Here is a 20,093-nt window from a genome sequence, read left to right on the forward strand (position 1 = left end):
TGCCACGTTGATGGACAGCGGTGGAGACGTGGAATTCAGTCCGTCTGCTGCTGGGACAAATTTCACTCACATCACACAAACACACGGATTTTATAAAGTTATACTGTGAATTCACTTCAGCACACGGGTTTATGCGTGGATGGAACTGTGCATGACTGGCAGAAGCACGAAAAGTGAAGGTAAACACTTTGACAACTATGAAAATCCCTTTGTGTATAGCTGCATTAGCCTCTCTACTACAGTATAATCTGTTTTAAATGGAAGGTAAGTATATAGATAGCACAAATGCGCATTTAATTCACTACATATTTGATCACATGCTGTTTGGTGGGGAAAGCCTGCTTCTTCTAATACATATCAGTCCATTATAGTAAGAGTTTAATTAATTGCCTGTTAAGAAACTAAACAATAGCCTGAAACTGTATTGTGATTGTGTTAGATTTAATGGCATTCCAAGCTCGAAGTTTTCTGATTAATTCCTTTATGTCAGAGACAGTTTTGCTTTGCTGCTATATTATATAATAACATGTTTGATTAGTGTCACATAAGTTATTAATGCATAATGCACTAATATTATGAATTTAAGATTTAGATTGTATTGCTTATGTTCAGCAGGAGGTTTTCTCAGATAATTTTGATATAATAGTGTACTGTCCAGTTTGGTTAATGAAAAAAGCCTTGGTTGTTTGCAAGCCAAGTTTTAAACATGTTTGAATGAAACATTGTTGAATGAAATATCATGAGGTGTCAGTTAGATCTTTGTATTGAGTGATATAGACTAAAATGAAGAAACCTTAAAAGCAGATAATTGGCACTTCTACAGTATATTGCTTTTAATTGCTTTACTTTCAACATTGCCTATCATTTTAGATCAAATACATTTTACAGCTGTCAAAGTAGGGTTTCTGCAGGTCTGAAAAAAGTCTTAAATTGCCCTTTTGCAATTTAAGGCCTTAAAAAGGGTTTAAGTCAGAGCAAGTGAGCAACAATTACTAGATTCATAAGGTTATGATATTAAATGGTGCATGAGGGATTGGTTTCTCATTGTGTTGTTTTAAAGTAAAGAGTTATTTCTGGGCATGAATTGCTCCATACCAAATTTGGGGTCTCTAGGGCACACTCTATAGTGCTACCTCCAGTTAAAAAAATTAACTGTTCTTTTGCATGTATCACTTGAAGCTTTGTTTTGCATTTTGTGACTTTCAATAATAAAAGATTTAGTTGAATAAAAGATTCCAGTCATATATTTGGTCATTGAAGATTTCTTCAAAATAGTATTAATATATCGTCTCGTTCTCGTGAACCCAATATCATGTGTCGTCTCGTGAGCTAAGTGTATCGTCACACCCCTAATTTGAATTAAATCTTATTTTTACATGTTTGGTGGTGATCACTTTTTCATATTTTATTCCAAAGCTTTGAGGTATCATTTTGAGTGTTAACATAGTGAGTTCCTTTGAATTTATTAATACATTTATTTTAGCTGGTCTTGAAAAGGTCTTAAATCTAGCTTCACAAAACCTGCAGAAACCCCGATCATAGCACAAAACGCTATATTACACTACTATGTATTGAATCAATAATAACTCTGTGGTGTTTTTGTGTTATAGGATGAAGTTAAAAGAAATTAACCGAACAGCCATCCAGGCGTGGAGTCCAGTGCAGCAACACCCTGTATATCTGGCAGCAGGTAACTAATTGCGATCATTCGCTGCTTCCAGAATCCAGACATTGCACAACTATTCCAATCATATGGTACAGTGAGTGGACTTGAAATTTAACATGTATCAACCCAGCAAGTTAAAAGACAAACACAAGTATTTGTTTTTGTGTTTTATTACAATATTAAGAAATGTAGGTAATAACTCCCCTTAATAAGTCATTAATAAACATTTTTGAACTAATGCTTAAAGGAATGTTTCATGTTCAATACAAGTTAAGCTGCGTGTAAGTGTGTTTAATTAATTGTTTTACTATGTTGTAGAGTAGTTTTCATTGCTAGACTTTTGCTGTTTTTTTACTGTGTTGCTCTTTAATCTGTTTTGAATACTACTATTCTGATGCTAGTAAAACTTTGTAATACAGCACTTTTTGTACCATTGTCTCCTTAAGATGATTCACTTCTAATGTATTCCTCTTTTGTAAGTTGCTTTGGATAAAAGTGTCTGCAAAATGAATACATTTAAATGAACAGCTTTTGTGGTATAATGTAGATTTCCACAAAAAATAAATACATTCTCATCCCTTATCTGTGAAAAAGGACAACAATTGTGATTACAGAAAGGGACTTACAATGGAAGTGAATGGGGTCAATCCATAAACATTAAAGGGATAGTTCACCCAGAAATGAAAATTCTCTTATTATTTACACCCTCATGCTATCCCAGTTGTGTATGACTTTATATGTTAACACATATAAAGATTTTTAGAACATTTCAGGTCTATAGGCCCATACAAGTGAATTGTGATTAGACCTTTGAATTTTTAAAAATCACATAAAACCATCTTAAAAGTAATCCAAATACTCCATTGGTTAAATCCATGCCTTCTGATACCATTGACCAGCTTAAACTAGGGGTGTAACGGTATGACATTTTCACAGTATAACTGTCACAAGAATACCACAGTATTATGGTATCACTCCATTGAGGAGCAATGATAATATTATTAGCAGTTTAATATTTGGTTATGAAATATGTCTGATAAACACACAGAGAAATACTTAAATTAAAAACAATTCTTGAACTTTATTTTGGATTTCTTCAACTTTAATCCTTTAACTTTTGATCTTGAACATCAGGATACTGTCATTATATATATATATATATATATATATATATCTCGGCAAGTTTATATGATTCTGAGGAATAATTGTTCTAGAAAAATTATTTGTTTTCATGCAGTACCATCAATGAGAATATTTCAGCTGTATGATAACAGTCCGTTTTAAAACAGTGTTATATTGAGAAACCTTGAAACAGTTACATCCCTAGCCCCAACCAGTTGGTGGTGATATGCACGAAGAATGTGAATCGCCAAAAAACAAATGAAGAAGAAAGTGGAAGTGGAGCTTTATAGTAACAAATTACAGCATTTAAATGATCTTTTGGAAAATGTATCGGTTTCTCACCCACGCCTATCATATCGCTTTTGAAGATATGGATTAAAACACTGAAGTCGTATGGATTACTTTTATGCTGCCTTTATGTGCATTTTGGAGATTCAAAGTTCTGGTCACCATTCACTTGCATTGTTTGGACCAACAGAGCTGAGATCTTCTAAAAATCTTAATTTGTGTTCTGCAGAAGAAAGAAAGTCAAACACATCTGTGATGGCATGAGAGTGTGTTTAAGATGATAATTTTCATTTTTGGGTGAACTTTTCCTTTAAAATACTTACTGTTTCAAAATGTAGCCACAATATATAAACATTTTACATGTTTACATAATTTTAGTGTGAAAAATGTGCTTACTAACCTTCTCTGATTTCTTCTTCTAATCTAAGTTATATCCCATAATACAAATGTGTTGTCATGACAAGGAAATCCTCTAATTACGATATTGGATATAACTTTACACTGAAAAGTTTAGAAAGTCTTATCACACTGAAATCATGTTAACTTGTGTAATGTTTACATCTTGAGGCTGTACTTCTGAAACATTGTGTATTTTAATTTGAATGCATTGACCCCATTCACTTCCATTGCAAGTGCCTTACTGTAATCACATTTATTTTTTTGCTTTATTTTAAAGAAGGGATGAGTGAAAGGATTTTTTGTGATAATAAAAATTATGCCACAAATGTTGTTGATTTGAGCTTAATTTAGATTGAACCCAAAACATTCATTCAGTGGCTCAGTAGTTCATGTACTTTTAAAGATGATTATCAAAATATATGGATTAAAGTTTTACAACATTTCAAGCTCTTTAAATGCCAAATTAATGATCTGTTAAGCAGTAGGTAATCTTTGTTAATGTTGTAAATTAAAGTTATAGTAAGTTGTTATTGAAATGTATTTAAGCATATTATACAGTAGAGGTAGACCGATATATCGGTTTTACAGATTAATCGGTACCGATAGTTGCTTTTTGGAACAATCGATTATCGGAAAAAATATATGCAGATAGTTGCAGATTTATTTTATTTTTTTCCCCATTGTTTTTTTTATTCGTTATCAATAAACCTCATCTGGTGAAGTATATACATAAACTCTTCCTCTGGTGAATCTATAGCCGATAAAAAGATTAATTTGGTAAACACTTACATATAGAGCTTTTTAACTGAGCCAAATCTCTGTAATTAAAAAATATGTCCCCATTGTATTTCGGGCTTGTTTAAAGTAAAAGTCCTGCGTTATACACCAAATCTTCATTTCTCTGTTTATTATTGGGATTTTGGCTGCACACTAAACTGCTTTTGGGATCTTATTCATTTTGCAGACTCAATGTATGTGCCCTTCATAGTAAGGAAAGAATACGATTTTCTATTATTATATAGATAGATTAAAAACAGAACTATTGGCCATTTAATCGGTTGTCGGCCTTTACCACTACATTAGTTATCATATAGGCAAAATCCACTATTGGTTGACCTCTATTTTACAGGGTTCCTTCAATCTCAGAAAACCTGGAAACATCAGGACATTTAAAATCATGTTTTTCCACTTTAAGTCATGAATAAATCCTTTAAGTGATTAACTTTTCTATAGTGGATAGACAGTGCGTTTTTCTAGTTATACTCCGCTCTGAAATATGTTTAAAAAAACATATTTAAACTTCGAGTTAAACTGGCTTTCAAATCGCAGTGATGTCCATTTTTTGATTGGAGTTAATCATTCATTTGAATCGGTTCTTTTTAATGACTGGAAAGCTCATGAAAAAGTTGGAAAACCTGATTTCAAATCTTTGTCTTATTCATCTGATTGATGGATTTTTCTGCATTCAGGTACCTCGGCTCAACAGCTCGATGCAACTTTCAGCACCAATGCATCACTGGAGATCTTTGAATTGGATCTGGCTGAGCCTACTTTGGCCATGAAGTCATGCGGCTCTTTCTCCTCTCCACACAGGTACTGTCATCAGATCTCACTGTATGCTGATTATCTACACTGGCATCTTATGCAAATGACAACCAAACAAATGTTACCCTGTACGCTTGTACAGATGTTTGTATTTAAGCAAATGTGTGCACAGACAACTTGAAGCATGGTGACTTTAAACATTTTATTATTATTGTTTTTATATGTTCTTAGAATTTAATTATTGGTTTATTTATATTTTTGGAGTTTGAGTGTGACTTATGGCAACTTAGATGGCAGGTTAGGGTTTATCATCACAATGGAAACGTTTATTTATTTGTAATTCATTCATCAATTTTGTCACTTCACAGTTGCGAATGCGATCTTTACTGAAATAAAGGTAAACAGAATGATAGTTCTCTCTTTGAAGAAATGGTTCCCCCCAAAAGTAGCATTCTATCATTATTTACTCACCCTTATGGCATTCCAAAGCTGTATGCTTTTAGTTTTGTATATGAAACACCAAAAATTTTTTGAACAATCTTTCTGCAGCTCTTTTACATGCAACGCCGGTGTGTTAAGACCAGGTCTTAAAAGTTCAAGTTCCAAAAAGGACAAAATACTATAAAAGTGCCATAGTCTGTTTGACTATTGCATGTTATATTGTAATCTAAAGCCATACTATAGCTTTGTGTGAGGAACAGGCTGATATTTAAGTTGTTATTCACTGCTTATCTTTCCCTCTGCTGCAGCTCTCAAAACTCATTCTTTATTCTACAAATTCAAACTAATTTGTCTCATTCAGTTTGACACAAGTGAGAACCAATTGCCCTATGGCCATCATGATGTCTAAGCTAGCGTTTATTTTATTTTAGCCCCAATTATATTTGTATGCGGCAGTGGAGGTCAAAAACAGAAATTTTGGTCTGTTCCTCATACATAGTTATCATAGGGCTTCAGATGACTTGGCATACAACATGTGTCATGTAAACTACATTGTGGCATGGCGGAGGGCTAATTAGCCCCTGAGATGGATAAAGGCCGACTGAAGACAGCAGTGCGAAAAAAGAAAAAAAAAACACTTACTCACCGGTTCTCCGATACACCGTAGCTTGGTCCTCGGCCACTCCTCCACCCTCTAATGGATGACAGCCGCACCTCCTCCGGATGGATCAGAGGCAGTCCTCCGGCCCCTTGGACGGAACACCCTGCCATGTTTTTGGTGGACTGTAGGGGTCTCCCCCGCCCCTGGCAGCGATAAACGCTCCAGGCGTTCGTTCCTCCTTTCCATTAATCCCTTTACACTGGTGCCGAAACCTAGGAAGGAGAAGGAATGCACCGTGGTGGAGTTCTCGCCGCTCCATCTACCCCAAAGGAGCAGAGGAACGGCCGTCTATCGCGAGGGGAGGGGCTCCCAACCAACCGCCTGGAGCGGTTACCGCTGCCAGGGGAGGGGGAGACCCCTACTGTTCCCTGTAGATGCCACACTTTTTTTTTGTTTCCCTCCCCTTGTCCCCTCCCTCATCCAGGTAGATGGGGATGACCTGCCGGCAGATGCCCCTCCCCAGGAAAAGAGGGGGGTGTACCTCATGCCAGGGGTTCCCCGGCCTGAGAGAACGAGGGAGAATGAGGAATGTGGCAGGGCGGAGGGCGGGGCTGGGTCGTGATTCCGCACACCCTAATTAGCCCTTGTCTTGTGTGTTTTATATTAAACTATTATTTATATTGTCAAGCCAGTTCTGGCCTCCTCCTTTCCATCAATTCCTTTACATACATTAAGTGTGCATTTTTGGAGCTTGATAGTGTCAGTCGCCTTTCACTTTCAAAAGAACTGCTCTGAGAATCTTCAAAACTTCTTTTGCGTTCCACGGAAAAAATCCTATTTCCTGGGCTTGGAAAGACATGAGGATAAGTAAAAGATGAAAGAAATGGGGTGAACTATTCCTTTAGCATAAGCTAATACAGTAACTCTTCTCTTCTTTTGTCAGATACCACAAGCTTGTGTGGGGTGCTCATGGCATTGAAGCCGAGGGTTTGCCGTCAGGCGTTCTCATTGCTGGAGGGGAAAATGGAAACATTATCCTCTACGATGCTTCAAAAATCATTGCTGGTGACAGTGAAGTGATCATTTCACAGAGTGAGAAACACACAGGGCCAGTCAGAGCTCTCGACGTCAACTCATTTCAGGTAGTCACACAAACCCAGCTGTCATCCTTGACTTCTGTCACTGTGCACAAGAATAATACATTTTTTCATCACAGTCAGTAGTTTTTAGAAATGTAAATGACCAGACTTTTTTCTTTTTAGGCAAACCTTGTGGCCTCTGGAGGAAATGAGTCAGAAATTTACATTTGGGATTTGAACAACTTCAGCTCGCCGATGACACCAGGACCAAAAACACAGGTACAGATCTTATACACCACTCTGAGGAAAGTCTGTTTGTTCTTCCTTTCATTTTGATACAGACTGTACATATGCATGGGCCTTATGTTTTAAAGAGCCCATATTATGCTCATTTACAGGTTCATAATTTAATTTGGGGGTCTACTAGAATAGGTTTACATGCTTTAATGTTAAAAAACAAATCGTAATTTTTCTCTTACTGTACATTGCTGCAGCACCTGTTTTCGCCCTTTGTCTGTTTAAAGACCCCCTTTCCAAAAAGCCCAGTCTGCTCTGATTGGTAAGCTGGCCCAGTCTGTTGTGATTGGTCAACCGCTTAGAGTGTGTCAGAAATGTAACACCACTTACCATAACCGAGTTTCAGCTCCCGGGCAGTAGGCGGGCATTATGCAAATGTGTTACATAGTGACAAAGCTATGTCACGGAAGTAATGGCTGGAAACCAGGCCTTTCATATTGTTAAGGAGCAGTGTTTTCTGTGGGAGAGAGTAACTCCCTTTGGCGTGGACTTTGTGCTTTGTAACTTTGCAGACCTTTTACATGCACAAACTGCTATATTACACACTGAAGGAAAGGTAAAATCCCAAAAAGCATAATAGAACCTCTTTAATGTGTTTTCTGAATGTCATTTGATTTAAACAAATAACTTCAAAGTTTGTCTAGATGAATTTTCAGTTTCTAGTGTTGACTGTAGTTGTTGTTGTTGTTGTTTTAGCCTCTAGAGGACATCAGCTGTGTTGCGTGGAACAGACAGGCGCAGCACATCCTGGCCTCGGCCACTCCCAGTGGAAAAGCCTCAGTGTGGGATCTAAGAAAAAACGACCTGATCATCAAAATCAGCGATCACAGCAACAGGGTTTGTGGAAGAATTCGGCTTTTGAATAGCCTTGATTAAACTTTGAATAATAACTGATAGCTTGGAATAGTTAGAAGTTATAACTTTGTATACTTTTTCACTAACAAAAAAGTATTATGTTTTTTCACATGTACAAAGGCATTCAAGTATCATGCATTGGCTTCCCTGCTGTCTGGATATTGGCCATTTAAAGGGGTCATGAAGTGCTATTATTTTAAATAATTGTATTATCTTCCCTGAGGTCCACTGATAATGTCAGAAAAGTTTTTGCAAGAAAACTGTCATAGTTTAGTAAAGACATTATAATTTTCCATCCGGTCCTCTGACTGAAACGCTTGGCTCCGTGGCTTCTTAAATCTTCAATGTAAAGGCCCACTGTCCAGATTGGCTAACATTGTGCAGCCCCTCAAATACACAGTCATACTTGAAACTCAGCCGGAAGAGAATAACAAGCTCTCCACAACATTATAAAACTACATTTCAGGGTTTACACATAACGCACATCCAACACATTGCATCCGAATATTGTGGACTGTTCACTCAAGCACATCAGCACTGTAACTATCAAACAGTCACGACATTTGAAATATTCATGAATTAAATGGTTTACTCATGATTTTGCTGTCAAGTCCAAGTGTTTTTTAACAACCCCATTCTTCAATAACAGTTCCTTTGCAAAGCTTGAATCGTATTATTACTGGTTCACAAGCAGTCCATGATGAAATAAGCCGCACATACACAGTCCATAGCACGGTAAAACATGACTCTCACACATGGGTACACTGAGGTGAAGATCAGCTAGTGCTTATTTTCATACACAAACGAAAAAAATTGGGCAGATAGGCGCAAGAACAGCAAGACGAAGAGCAGCTGAATGAAGCCCAATGGAGTCTGATTTTTTGAGTTGTAACTGACAAAGCGTCTTTTAAAATCGGCGCGATAAACATGACAACGGTCAAAGACGTCTATGTGATGCTTGTTATATGCACAAAAAACCCTTTTGGTGTTCAGGAACAGTTGGTCACACTAGGCCTGTCTCTCTCCCTCTCTATTTACATTATGTACTGAGCGCCAGTGGGCGGGGCCAAGGGTGCGCTGACACATTTTGGGGGGGCGTATAAATACAACTGAGCAATGTCTCGTGACGGAACACAGTTTTCAAAACGAGGCGTTTCAAACGTGGGGAAATATACATGCTCTTTTTAGACTGGAGAGGAAATTGAGTTGAAATTTACTGTTTTTATAGTACAGTTACCTCTTATGTCTAAATATCAAGGAAAATTGGATTTCCATTTCATGACCTCTTTAAATACCCATATCGATCGACTACTAGTATACTTGTTGACTTTTGGGAAGTTGTCCTGCAGTGTGACATGCAATGTAAAACCATTTTAAACAGCAATTGCTAATTCTTTTATATTATTATGCATGCAGTTTTTATGGTATTTATACTCAAAATAATTTGTCACACTAGGACTGAAGGCAAAAAGGTGGTTAGAAATGGTGAAAAAAATAAAGATTTTAATTATTAATTATCATTTCAAAATTGGTGAAATGCTCTTATTTCTGCTTCTGTCCACAAAACCTGATGTCATAGGGGTGTTGTAGATTTGTATCGTAACTTGTAGTGTTCATATTCTTAGTGTGCTTTTAAAATTATCTAGAGCATATAGGCTGCCACATATAGTGGAATCATAAAGTATTGCGCTGACGAAAATACAACGAGAAAAAAATTATTCTGCTACGTATTAACATTGCATATAGATATAAACAGAATAAAAATCAAGAAAAACATATTTTTAAAGAAGATATTTATTATGGATTCATTTGATACATTGATCCAGTATGTTGGGTATTTTCACGCTTGAGCAGCACAAGTTGATGAATACCAGCAAAATGAACCGCTTTAAAATGGGTTAAATTACTCACACTGATGCCTCCAAGTTATACATGAGATTAATCACTATATTCACAACATACTGTATTTTTAAAATTACAACTTACAATGAAGCGAATGAACAGGTGAACTTGAAGTCACCTGCTAGTCAGAATATGTGTTACTTATGTTGCGTAACTTGAATATGCTGCTTCCGTAAGAAACACACTACACGCAATGTAATATCCAAAGCATGAAGAATCCAGAACACAGTAGGAGAACTTCTAAAATGTAGCAAATACTTCAGTATATTCATAATAGGCTATGTTATTATTTCAGGAGATCACAATTCATGTACGTTATTCTGTGCATGAGAAGAAATTTGTGGAGCGAGCACAGACAGAACCACCTCACTTGTGCTCAGAACAGCGCGTGTTGCTCATGTAGATTGTTTGATTAAATCATCTTCAATTAAGGTCATATCTTTATTTTGATTTAAAATCGATGGAGCCATTCAGGCCTACACAATGCAATAGATAGGCTTGTTGCACTTATGTTATTTCACAGCACATGCTCATTTAAATCACATTCAATTTAGACTGCAAGATCACAACATCATTCTTTTGCTGTGGCGCTGGAGATTCCGAAAGCGGTGTAGCAACGCTGCAGAAAAGCAGTGCAGGAAACAATGCAAAGTACTATATTACCATCTGATACCATCCAGGACGATCTCATTAAAAAAATGTCCATGGTCTTGGCGGACTAGATCTGTTTTGCTGCTTGGAGACTTGCTACTGCTAGAACATACACAGGCATACTGAGTTAAACATATGACATGCTGCTGCACAACGAAGCTGGGAAGCTGCACAAATGCATAACACAAAACAACACCCCAACCAAGCAAATCTACTGCCAAGACTTGTGTACTGCTGATGATCCAAAGAGCCATGTGCTACAGGTGTATGCTAGCTAAGTGTGCCTTGGCCTGCTTGGCCGAATGGCACAATGCTAATGAGATCAATTTCTGTGGTCCTGGGCCTGCTTTGCCAAATGGCTTAAACGGCTACTGCCCTGACTTATAATGTATATCTGGACCAGAAAAGCCTAGAACTTATTTAACAAGTGACCTGACTATGTGTGTATTTATTTAAACTAATGACCCAAGATAGCTATGTGTGCAAGTGACTGATATGGCTATGGCTTACTTTGATAAAGACATGCTTCTATGTGTCAGAGCCAAAAGCAGACTTTCCCTTGCAAGCTAATAGAAGAAAAAGCCCCAGCAACCACCTGAGCAAACAGTGTTTTCAAAGAAAACTCGAAGCACGCTGCAGAGAAATTGGCTCTATTGCAAACTGCCAATTTAAATCCTGTAAAGAGAGAGTACGCTAGTTGATTGGCTACCTGATAACATGACAAAGGACCTGTCAGCTTACACCATGTGAGCTGATTGGCTTAGCATGTACACGTGAGCAACCTTATTGGCCAATGGAAAACAAATGAGTGGGAAAACATTCATAAATAGCACATCCATTTCTTTTGTGATTATGTTGTACCATCTCTGTATGATGTTACCACCCCATTAGTTTTCCAAAGGTTGACCACTAACTGATTAATTTAATTAATTTAACTCAGATTTCACATGTTCACAATGACATTTGTGATGTTTAAAGACATTGTTGTGTTGTGGTTTAGATGCATTGTTCTGGTATGGCCTGGAACCCAGAAGTGGCCACTCAGTTGGTTCTGGCTTCTGAAGATGACCGCATGCCTGTCATCCAAATGTGGGACCTGCGCTTTGCCACCTCTCCTCTCAAAGTGCTGGAGAACCACACTAGGTAGACAGACATTTCATCAGAGTATCAGCAGTTCCCCTCACTTTGCATAAATCTTTCTTTATGCTTATATCTGTGTATGTGTGTTATCAGAGGTGTGCTGTCCATAGCGTGGAGTGTAGCAGATCCAGAGCTGCTCTTGAGCTGTGGAAAAGATAACAGAATACTGTGCTGGAACCCAAACACAGCTGAGGTGAGAGTTTAAAAAAGTTTTTAAAAGTGAAACTGTTTTTAACTTGACTCAAGTGTGAGACCCTGAAACAAACAGCAAATCACATTGTGACTTGTGTGAACAGCCACTTGAGAGCTCTGCAGAAATCGTCCTCTCTCCACTTAGTCCTTCCTTAAAAGGAACTGAATGCATTAGCCCATGAACACCAAAAACAATTGATATATTACAATAAATATTTTAATAATTAACAGCCCTAAAGAAATTTGCTTCTCTTATTTAAATCCTATTACCTTTTTAGGTCCTGTATGAGCTGCCTACCAGTGCTCAGTGGTGCTTTGATATCCAGTGGTGCCCAAGAAACCCAGCTGTGCTGTCTGCTGCGGCCTTTGATGGACACATCAGTATCTATTCTATCATGGGAGGAAGCAATGATGGTGCCATTAATGCCCAAGCTGATCAGGTACAACTGAGCACTGAATGCAAGCACAGACATTGACTTGTCAGCCTGGTCCTTTCACAGTTACTCATGATGTTCTTTGGGTCTATAGTTAAGTAGCTCATTTGGAAATATGGATCCCTTTGGCACAGGGAAGACACTACCTCCATTACAACTGCCTCAACCAACTACCACCCAAAGTGCCATCACACCTCTGAAGAAACCCCCCAAATGGATACGTAGACCAGTCGGAGCATCTTTTGCTGTAAGCGCCAAGTTTGCAGTACATGTCTTTCACAGCATATTGACTTTTTATACACACTAAACACATGTGCTTGTTCCAAATAAATTTTTGTCTTTTTTACCAAACAGTTTGGTGGAAAACTAGTCACTTTGGACAACATAAAGCCAACAGGCCAGAAGCCCGTGCAAACTGCTGCCCATGTTGTTCACATCAGTCAGGTTGTGACAGAAACGGATTTCCTGGATCGTTCAAACCAACTTCAGGCTACCCTCACTGCAGGAAACTTTCTGGAGTACTGCCAGACAAAGATTGAAGCTGCTCAGAATGAGTCTGAGAAAACTGTATGGTCTTTTCTGAAGGTAAAAAAATAGAACACATCTTAAATTGTCTGCTGTTCTTGTAACACCTGAATATTCATCAACTTGCAAGTTCTAACAGATATTTCTATTCTAGGTCAAATTTGAAGTAGATGCACGAGGGAAATATTTGGAACTTCTGGGATATAAGAAGGATGAACTAGCCCTAAAGGTGTGTTATAAATGTTTCTCCCTAGGTGTGGTGTAAATCTCTTATTTTTGCACTGTCTCAGATTGTTGATCTTAATCATTTCTGTTTGTGGTTTTCAGATTGGGTCAGCATTAGAAGGAAATTGCAAATCTGATGATGTCAATGTGGTAAGGGCACTGGCCATGATGTTAATGCTGAAGTTGTCAACTGTACTGGATTTAATTTTAGTATGTTTGAATTTGTATTGGTTTTTGAAAACCAAAGAAGAAGATGAGTTATTTTTAACTTCTGTTATGTTTAACTTCTGTTAACATGTAGTTAGTTGACAAGACAAAACAGAAACACAGGAACAAAATGTTTGGTTTTCTTAAATATGTTTCATGAACTTCCCTCTTAGCAAAGGGAAGGGAAATGCTTTTGGAGCGCATACTGCCTCATCAAAAACCTTTAAGTGGCTCATTTAATTTTTTTAACCAATAAACCAAACAATGCTGAATATATATTTATGCTTGGATATACTGTTTACACTTGACTGAAAAAAGCACTTGAATATTTAACATTTATGCATTTCACAGACACTTTGGGGGTTATCTAATACAACATTTACTCTATGTGCACAACAATGACAGAAGAGATGGCCATCAAAAATAACCAAGAATCTGTTCTGATCATTATTTGCTGTTTGTACCCAATTGACTGGTATTTGAGAAACTGGATCTTTTACATAAAATCGGATGAAAAATCAAGGTTTCATTGGTTTTTCATATTACCATTTCTGCTATGTAATCTTTTTATTTTCTTAATCTTTCACTGCTTGCATTCCATCTCATCTTAACTGTGGTGTGTGAAGCATTTCCCAACCCCTGCTCCCATACATGACAATCACCTTACACCTGCCCCTGACCTTGGGTGAAATGCTGATTCTTTTGTTAAGTCTGAACCAGGACTTGTGGCTCAAACAGAGCATGAACCTATTGCTGTGGTGGCTGCCCCTCAGTCTCAACTTGCAAGTCCTCCAACCCTCAACCTAAACCTTCAATCTGTGATCAAATCTTTGCTTGAGCTCACACTTGTACCCAGTGCAGAACCTAATCTTGACCTGAAACCCTCAGTGGACTTCACCCCAACAATTGACCCCACCACCTCCTTTAATCAGACACCTCTAGTTGATCTCACCTCCTCCTTGGACCAGACATCTCTGGTTGATCTCACCCCCTCATTGGATCGGACACCTCCAGCTGATCCCACCACCTCCTTGGACCAGACATCTCCAGTTGATTTCACCTCCTCCTTGGACCAGACATCTCTTGTTGATCTCACCCCCTCATTGAATCAGACACCACCAGTTGATCTCAGCACCTCCTTGGATCAGTCACCTCAAATTGACTTTGCGTTCTTTTCTAACATGACACCAATGGTTGGTCTGCCTTCTGGCCATCAGCCTGTACCTCCAACTGGTCACCAACAGTCAATGTTTGATCTGAGAAAATCAAATCTGCAATTATCAACCGCTGCAATGGTGCCACAAGAGTACTTCCCATCATTTGCACCACCATTTGACTTTCAACATTGTGCTAACCAATCATCAACCATCTGGAACAACGTTGGCTCCACAATTTGAGTCAATCAGTCCGGGCGTGTTTTAGCTCCTCTACTTGAAATGGATGAATCTGTGCCAGTTCTATTTTTTCCAGCTGATCTTCAATATTCTGTGTTAGTGTCTGTGTCTCAGCTGGCTGCCCGGCCAAACTGAGCGATCGGGGGAGAAAGAGTGGAGAGAGGAGAACCTTCCAGAAGAACAACCATCTCTGCAGCACTCCACCAATCAGGCCTGTATGGTAGAGTGGCTAGACAGAAGCCACTCCTCTGTAAAAGGCACATGACAGCCCACTTGAAGGACTCTCAGACCATGAGAAACAAAATTCTCTGGTCTGAAGAAACAAAGATTGAACTCTTTGGCCTGAATGGCAAGTCTGGAGGAAACCAGAGGTGCAGGTGAGAGATGTACTTCAGATTAGCGTCTGCCAATGATAGGTCTTTAATCCATTGATCATCTGGACTCTCTGCTGACCTAATGCTTTGAGAACTGGAAAAGCAGATCAAACTTGTTAGAATCATTCTGTTGTTTTTGTAGTCTCGTCAGGTGACCAATGAGCTTCTTTTACTGAAGAACTGACGAGACGACATGTCGATCTGAACGTTTTCATCAGTGACCGCGCTCACAGCCACACATCATCATAAATGGGGTATTCCTACACAAAAAAAGACTAATAAAATCAGAAAGTGGAGGCAGAACAGTCTGTTTTTGTTAAACATAAATGCTTAACTCACTGAAAGCTGCATATGAGTATACAGTCTTTTGGACTTCAGCTTAATATGCAGAGACAACTAAAAGTAAGCCAATTGTCAGGGCTCCAGACTCTGACTACAATGGTCACAAATGCAACAAAGATAATTGATTGTGACAATAATTTTAAATCTAGTGGCCACTGGCAACAGTCGGGTTGCATGCGTTCATATGCGGTCTCATCAGATATTATCTTGTGAGTTATTGAACACATCTTTAGAGTGCACATCACAAATATGTCTCGTGCCACTTTTCACCCGTTCTGGTGAGAGGAGCTTGCTGCATCGCACGCAACAACAAATCTAGCGCGAGAGAGATGTCTTTTTTAAGAATCACTCAGATATTAATAACCATCTTAAGACAAATGCTTTTGTGTAACATCTTATATGCCAAACATCTTATATATTAACATATTATATATCTTAAGAGTTTTACACGTGTGCGTGTGTGTGCACATACTACTGGTCAAAAATATAATAGCATAATTTGAACTATGGGAATTATATTGTGACTAAACTAAATCCAAAATAATTCAAAACTGTTATATTTTAGCATCTTCACAGTAGATCACCCTCCGCCTAGAATTTGCAGATGTACTCTTGACATTTTCTCAACCAACTTCTTGAGGTATCACGCTGGGATGCTTTTTAAACCGTATTGAAGGAGTTCCCATCTATGTTGGGCACTTATTGGCTGCTTTTCTTTAATATTTGGTCCAAGTCATCAATTTCAAAACCCTTTTTTTTTTTATTACATTTTAGTTTTGTAATCAAATGAATTAATATGGTGGCACAATTATATTATTGTCTACAAAACTCATTTCAAATATTTACGCTTATGCCTTTAGATCAAAAGATTTTTAAGATTATGAGTAACATTTCAGTCAAGTGTTTCAAAACTTAAGACCAGTTGTGTGTGTGTGTATATATATATATATATATATATATATATATATATATAAAATCAAGCTTTTGACACTTTGATATCGGTAATGTAGATTATAAAGAGCAATACTAAATAAATACGTCTTTTATCTCTTTTTAAATTATGAAAGTGGTGTGAACATTTGAGACAAAAGGGAATGCAAACGTATCATCTCAACTATACATAGATCAGCCACAACATTAAAACCACCTGCTTAATATTGTGTAGGTCTCGTGCTGCCAAAACAGCACCAACCCGCAGCTCAGAATAGCATGAGATGATGTTCTTCTCACAACAATTGTACAGAGTGGTTATCTGAGTTACCGTAGACTTTGTAATTTCGAACCATTCTGGACATTCTCTGTTGACCTCTCTCATCAACAAGGTGTTTCCATCCACAGAACTGCCCCTCACTGGATGTTCTTTGTTTTTGGCACCATTCTGAGTAAATTCTAGAGACTCTTGTGTGCAAAAACCCTAGGAGATCAGCAGTTACAGAAATACTCCAACCAGCCTGTCTGGCACCAACAATCATGCCATGGTCCAAATCACTGAGATCACATTTTTGTAAAGCTCCTGACCTGTATCTGCATGATTTTATGCACTGCACTGCTGCTAAACGATTTACTGATTAAATAGTCGCTTGGATGATTGTTGGTGCCAGATGGGCTGGTTTGAATATTTAAGTTGGCTTGTGAGAGCCAACTTACTGAAATCCTATTTAAACTTATTATTAAGTTGGCTTGTGAGAGCCAACTTACTGAAATCCTATTTAAACTTATTATTATTATTCTTCTGAGACTAAAATTACCAAGACTAACTCCTCCTAGAGCTTTTAAGCTACAGGCACCAAACTCATCACAGACCTTCAGACTAATCCCGAATAGTGTGCTATATCTTTTCTAACTGATCGGACTTACTGTTTTCTCAAAGCGGATGATCAAACACTTGAAAAATCCCATTGATTTACATTGACGGAATGTTCAGATGAGCCAACACCAACTGTCAAAATTCAAATATGAGCCACCAACAGAAGGCTTTAACATGCTTCAGGCTTCGTTTCTATCAAATCTCTATTTCTATCTGTCTCTTAAAGTGAAGAGGGCCACTCTGTTCAATCTTTATTTCTAACAAATTCAATCAAACTTTATTTAAATCACTGTTTTTACAATATTGCTATGTCAATACAATGTTTATATATATCTCTCTCTATCTATTTCTTTCTATTCATCCTTTTTCCTCATATCTGTCTATCTGTCTGTCTGTCTGTCTATCATTTAGTGCAACCTAGCAACCAGAACCCATTGACTGCCATTCAAAATTGCTTAGATGGATATCACCTGATCAGTATGTCCTACAGACATGAGAGTTGGCTTGTTTGAATTGGGTGAGCAGTCAGTCTTTAAGTATCATCATGAAAAATACTAAGCCATGCCCTAGCAACCATTTAGAGCACCCTAGCAACCAAATCCCTTTAACTTCCATTCTATCTATCTATCTATCTATCTATCTATCGTGGGTAAATATCTATCTCTCTCTCTCTATCTATCTAGCAACTAAGTTAAACTTTTTTAACACTACACTGTAGAACTGGCTCATTAGAGTCATTCATTTGGGAATCAGACTACACTGGTCACACTATGTTTCACATTGTAGAGTCAAAAGAACTGGCTCATTAGAGTCATTCATTTGGGAATCAGACTACACTGGTCACACTGTATGTTTCACACTGTAGATTCAAAAGAACTGGCTCATTAGAGTCATTAATTTGGGAATCAGACTACACTGGTCACACTGTATGTTTCACACTGTAGATTCAAAAGAACTGGCTCATTAGAGTCATTAATTTGGGAATCAGACTACACTGGTCACACTGTATGTTTCACATTGTAGAGTCAAAAGAACCGGCTCATTAGAGTCATTAATTTGGGAACACACACAGACAAAAAGGGCCTGTCAGCCCTGGATTTTGTATTGAACATAGCTCTGGATCACAGTGTCATAGAGACAAGGGGCGGGCTCATTTTACTCAGACGACCAATCAGTCTCTCGGATCATTGTGAAGCTATCAAACCACGCCCTAGCAACAATTTAAAGCACCTTAGCAACAACTCCCATAGACTTCTAATGAAAGATATCAAAGGGATATCTCCGGATAGAAGTGTCATAGAAACACAAGGGTGGTCTCGTTTGACTCGGGGCAGCAAACAGCCAATCATGAATCACCTCAACACTTCCTAGCCCCTCCCTAGCAACCATTGTCGAAGCACCTTAACAACCAAAATCCATAGAGGGATATCTTCCATTCTGAATGTCACAGAGGCATGGGAGTTGGTTTATATCATTCATACTGACAAGCAGCCTTTGGAGTTTCATGATTGGCAGCTATCAAGCCACTCCCTAGCAACTAAACAGAGTACCCTATCAACCGCTTAGCAATAACTATATCTCTGCACCAGAAAATCAGAGAGACTTCTGGGTTCATTTATTTCAATCAGGATGGCAAGGAGACTTGATAAGTATCACTATGGTAACTGCCTAGAAACCACATGGGGTTACCCTAGCAACCGAGTAACAAATCACATATCTCTGCACCAGAAAATCAGAGAGACTTCTGGGTTGATTTATTTCAATCAGGATGGCAAGGAGACTTGATAAGTATCACTATGGTAACTGCCTAGCAACCACATGGGGTTACCTTAGCAACCGAGTAACAAATCAAATATCTCTGCATCAGAAAAACGTAGAGACTTCCAGATTGAATTATTTCAATCAGGATGGCAAAGAGACTTCATTAGTATCACTATGGTAACTGCCTAGCAACCAGATGTGGTTACCCTAGCAACCAAGTAACAAATCACATATCTCTGCACCAGATAATCGTAGAGACTTCTGGGTTGATTTATTTCAATCAGGATGTCAAGGAGACTTGATAAATATCACTATGGTAACTGCCTAGCAACCACATTGGGTTACCCTAGCAACTGAGTAACAAATCACATATCTCTGGACCAGAAAATCGTAGAGACTTCTGGGTTGGTTTATTTCAATCAGGATGTCAAGAAGACTTGATAAGTATCACTATGGTGACTGCCTAACAACCAGATGGGGTTACCCTAGCAACCGAGTAACAAATCACATATCTCTGCACCAGAAAATCAGAGAGACTTTTGGGTTGATTTATTTCAATCAGGATGGCAAGGAGACTTGATAAGTATCACTATGGTAACTGCCTAGCAACCACATGGGGTTACCTTAGCAACCGAGTAACAAATCACATATCTCTGCATCAGAAAAACGTAGAGACTTCCGGATTGACTTATTTCAATCAGGATGGCAAGGACACTTCATTAGTATCACTATGGTAACTGCCTAGCAACCAGATGGGGTTACCCTAGCAACCGAGTAACAAATCACATATCTATGCACCAGAAAATCATAGAGACTTCTGGGTTGGTTTATTTCAATAAGGATGTC

The 20,093-nt window shown here is 38.2% G+C and overlaps 1 protein-coding gene across 6 annotated transcripts in view; it reads left to right on the plus strand.

Moving 5' to 3' along the window:
• Positions 1–11: 11 nt before the first annotated feature.
• Positions 12–20,093, plus strand: part of LOC127636060 (protein transport protein Sec31A-like) — a 40,944-nt gene continuing 20,862 nt past the window's right edge. For all 6 annotated transcript variants that reach the window (XM_052116429.1, XM_052116430.1, XM_052116432.1 and 3 more), the window contains exons 1-13: positions 12–179; positions 1,611–1,690; positions 4,945–5,068; positions 7,006–7,204; positions 7,325–7,420; positions 8,135–8,275; positions 11,847–11,989; positions 12,080–12,179; positions 12,457–12,618; positions 12,707–12,859; positions 12,967–13,197; positions 13,292–13,366; positions 13,465–13,512. In XM_052116429.1, the coding sequence (XP_051972389.1) occupies positions 1,612–1,690; positions 4,945–5,068; positions 7,006–7,204; positions 7,325–7,420; positions 8,135–8,275; positions 11,847–11,989; positions 12,080–12,179; positions 12,457–12,618; positions 12,707–12,859; positions 12,967–13,197; positions 13,292–13,366; positions 13,465–13,512 (1,551 nt within the window). In that variant the 5' untranslated portion in view covers positions 12–179; position 1,611. The remainder of the gene's footprint in view (positions 180–1,610; positions 1,691–4,944; positions 5,069–7,005; positions 7,205–7,324; positions 7,421–8,134; positions 8,276–11,846; positions 11,990–12,079; positions 12,180–12,456; positions 12,619–12,706; positions 12,860–12,966; positions 13,198–13,291; positions 13,367–13,464; positions 13,513–20,093) is intronic.

This window comes from Xyrauchen texanus, chromosome 43 (genome assembly GCF_025860055.1).
Source record: "Xyrauchen texanus isolate HMW12.3.18 chromosome 43, RBS_HiC_50CHRs, whole genome shotgun sequence".
Taxonomy (NCBI): Eukaryota; Metazoa; Chordata; class Actinopteri; order Cypriniformes; family Catostomidae; genus Xyrauchen; species Xyrauchen texanus.